Source organism: Chrysochloris asiatica, unplaced genomic scaffold (genome assembly GCF_000296735.1).
Source record: "Chrysochloris asiatica unplaced genomic scaffold, ChrAsi1.0 scaffold00003, whole genome shotgun sequence".
Classification (NCBI taxonomy): domain Eukaryota; kingdom Metazoa; phylum Chordata; class Mammalia; order Afrosoricida; family Chrysochloridae; genus Chrysochloris; species Chrysochloris asiatica.
In genome coordinates, this window is record NW_006408521.1 from 43,306,085 (window position 1) to 43,309,943 (window position 3,859).

The 3,859-nt window shown below is 57.0% G+C and overlaps 1 protein-coding gene across 1 annotated transcript in view; it reads left to right on the forward strand.

Annotated features, from left to right (window-relative positions):
* The first annotated feature begins 2,539 nt into the window (after positions 1-2,539).
* The window catches only part of ADRB1 (adrenoceptor beta 1), a 19,850-nt gene continuing 18,530 nt past the window's right edge, over positions 2,540-3,859 (forward strand). The window contains exon 1 of the mRNA XM_006831487.1: positions 2,540-3,854. Within this exon, the coding sequence (XP_006831550.1) occupies positions 2,540-3,854 (1,315 nt within the window). The remainder of the gene's footprint in view (positions 3,855-3,859) is intronic.

Genomic DNA, 3,859 nt, shown 5'->3' on the forward strand with positions numbered 1-3,859 from the left:
ACTGACTCATAGAACCCTGAGTGAATAAATAAATCACTTGTCCCCTACTTGTCCCCCTTATCTACACGGAGTCCTGGTGTGGTGCTGTGGGCTAATGCACTAGATTGCAAAGTTGGTTTGAACCACAAGGTTGACGGTTCAAGCTCACCAGTTGCTCCTGGGAAACCCTACACAGAGTCGCCATGAGTTGGAACCTACTAAACAGCACTTAACAACAACAACAACAACAGTCTCCCCTTGTAACACTCTGAATACCAAGTTTGGACCTTGGATTTTAGTAAAAGAAAGTAAAATTGCTTGACTTTATAAACTTAATGTTGTTGTTAACTGCCATTAAGACAGTTCCGACTTATAGCAACCCTGTAAGGAGCTCTGGTAGCGTAGTGGTTAAGAATCTAGCTACTAACCTCAAGGTCAGCAGTTTGAAACTACCAGCTGTTCTGCGGGAGAAAGATGAGGTTTTCTGCTCTCGGAAACCCTGTACAGGGTTGCTATGAGTCAGAACCGACTCCACGGCACACAACAACAACAATAGGGCTTCCAAGTAGTGTCTAGTGAGCTTGAACCGCTGACCCTGTGGTTCAAACCAACTTTGCAGTCCAGTGCATTAACCCACAGTGCCACACCAGGACTCCATACACATAATTGTTGTTGTTAAGTGCCACCATTTCTCCTTGAGTTGGGGAGCTATGGAAGTCACTTTTGATCTACACAGTAAAACGTCAAATGTGGTCCACTTGTTGCTTTTTTAAATTCTTTCCAGATGCTGACTTTTTTATTTCAATGCTAGAAAGGTGTGTTAACGTTATATAAAATGTTCATACACTCTTATGTAAAAAAAATAAAAGTGATGTATTTCTGAAAGATTCTTATTTTTCAGGCCTAAATTAAGAACTAAATTAGAGAAGGGTCTTTCTGTTCCTTTTATGTTAGTGCGACCCTCTCAGGTCTCCTCTCCCCCCATACACTCCACCCACAGCAGCCTGGATTTCACTAATAAATGGGTTTCAACCCTACTCATTAGACAACTCAAAAACCATTGCTATATCTTTAAATGCTTTTGGATTCTAAGCCTCTTGCGTATTTATGTATTTTCCTCTCTCACCCTTCCAAAATTAATCCCAAAGTTTTGAGAATCTGGTTACTTGGGCAAAGGAGAAAACAACCCTGCAGCGCAAGAAATCTGAAATCTTAGTTCATTCTGTCAAGCCCAACTGGCAGTACCTTTTCGTTTGCATTGACCCGGATCAAATTATAAAATCATGGCATAAAACACAAAATAATGGTGTTATTCCTGAATATGAAATGCAATTTCTTTCTGCCGGTGTCCTTTACTTTGTAGTTCCTAAAACCTTTCTCTCTTGATTCTCAACACACACTGTTGCATCATACTCACATTGATTAGATGTGGATGAGAAGTGTGTGTTTTTATAACTCGTCCTCCTCAGCGTTAGCTGTTAGATGCACAAGCCTTCGTCTCCTTTTTGCGTGGACTGCACTGTAATAACAGGAGATCTTTACAAGAAGAGCGCATAAAGAGCGATGCTGACAGATACGCGGTTTGCTCCTACAAGCGCTCTGCAGGAAACTTCCCCCTAAACACTAACACCCGCCTCCGATCCTCCGAGCTGGCAGGGCGCAGGCTGGCTGGGTCCCCTTTTGATGAGGGACGAGTTTTACATACACTCTGCTAGGTTACCCGAACGAGTAACAGTCTCACTGCCAAACTCCTCCAACCCCAGCTGACAGACTGTCCAAGGCACTCCGGCGCGTCAAGAACAGCTAGACTCCTTCCCTGTTAAAGGGGACCGGGCCACTGGAGGTAGACAGCTCTAGGGGCACTGGGGATCAGGAGACGCAGGAGGTTTGGGGGTGGCGCAGGAGGGAGCGGGATGTGAAGGAGCCAGGCGCTGGAGACAAGAGGGGCGTAGGAGGGAGCGGAGTGCAGGAATTAGTGGGAGCCGCGACGCGCAAAGGTGCCGGGTGCAGTAGCAGGCGCTGGGTGACCGGGACGCCGAACCGAGAGGGCGCGCAGGAACCGGCGGGCGCCAGGAATGCTCTCACTCCAGGCTTTGCCCCCAACTCCCCCTAGCCACCTATTTGCCGGTAGGAGGGAGGTGTGGAGAGTTGAGGAGGGAGGGGGACTAGATAGGGGCGTGCCTTGGACCTGATTGGCTAAAGGAGCCTGACGCGAGACCCAAGGGGTTGGCTTGGGGGTGGGAGGAGGGTGGGAGCGGAGTGGGGTGGGTGCTTGAGCTGTGGGCCCGGCGCGCTCAGAAACATGCTGAGGTCCCGGCGGCTGTTCCAGCAGCGGCAGCGGCTCCAACAGCAGCGGCGGCGGCGGCGGCGGCGGCGACAGCGCTCGGCTCTGGCTCCCACGGGGAAGGCGCCCGGCGCCGATGCCTCGGGCCCCGCGCCGAGGCTGTCCTGACCCAGCCGCGACCTCCCTCTGCGCGCCCCGCAGTCCGGGCTCCTGGGGGATTCCCCAACCACGGCCCAGCCCCGCCACACTCCCCGCCCCCGGCCTCCGGAGCTCGGTATGGGCGCGGGGGCGCTCGTCCTGGGCGCCTCCGAGCCCGGCAACCTGTCAACGGCCGCGCCGCTCCCCGACGGCGCGGCCACAGCGGCGCGACTGCTGGTGCCGGCGTCGCCGCCCCCTTCTCTGCTGCCCTCGGCGAGCGAAGGCCCCGCGCCGCTGTCGCAGCAGTGGACGGCCGGCATGGGCCTGCTGATGGCACTCATCGTGCTTTTCACCGTGGCGGGCAACGTGCTAGTAATCGTGGCCATCGCCAAGACGCCGCGACTGCAGACGCTCACCAACCTCTTCATCATGTCCCTGGCCAGCGCCGACCTGGTCATGGGGCTGCTGGTGGTGCCATTCGGGGCCACCATCGTGGTGTGGGGACGCTGGGAGTATGGCTCCTTCTTCTGCGAGCTCTGGACTTCGGTGGACGTGCTGTGTGTGACTGCCAGCATCGAGACACTGTGTGTCATCGCCCTGGACCGCTACCTTGCCATCACTTCGCCCTTCCGCTACCAGAGCCTGCTGACCCGCGCTCGGGCGCGCGCCCTGGTCTGCACCGTGTGGGCCATCTCGGCCTTGGTATCCTTTCTGCCCATCCTCATGCACTGGTGGCGGGCCGAGGGCGACGAGGCGCGCAATTGCTACAACGATCCCAAGTGCTGCGACTTCGTCACTAACCGGGCCTACGCCATCGCCTCGTCGGTCGTCTCCTTCTACGTGCCTCTGTGCATCATGGCCTTCGTGTACCTGCGGGTGTTCCGCGAGGCCCAGAAGCAGGTGAAGAAGATCGACAGCTGCGAGCGCCGCTTCCTCGGCGGCCCAACGCGGCCGCCCTCGCCCGCGCCCTCGCCGGGCTCACCGAGCACCACAGCCCCGGTGGCCAACGGGCGCACCAGCAAGCGGCGTCCCTCGCGCCTCGTGGCCCTGCGCGAGCAGAAGGCGCTCAAGACGCTGGGCATTATCATGGGCGTGTTCACGCTCTGCTGGTTGCCCTTCTTCCTAGCCAATGTGGTGAAGGCCTTCCACCGAAACCTGGTGCCCGATTACCTCTTCGTCTTCTTCAACTGGCTGGGCTACGCCAACTCGGCCTTCAACCCCATCATCTACTGCCGCAGTCCCGACTTCCGCAAGGCCTTCCAGCGCCTGCTTTGTTGCGCGCGCCGGGCCGCCCGGAGGCGCCACGCGGCCGCCAGCGACCGGCCGCGCACCCCGGGCTGCCTGGCGGTGACCGGGCCGCCGCCGTCGCCTGGGGTCGACGAAGAAGACGACGAAGACGACGTCGGGGCCATACCACCCGCGCGCCTGCTGGAGCCTTGGGTCGGCTGCAACGGTGGG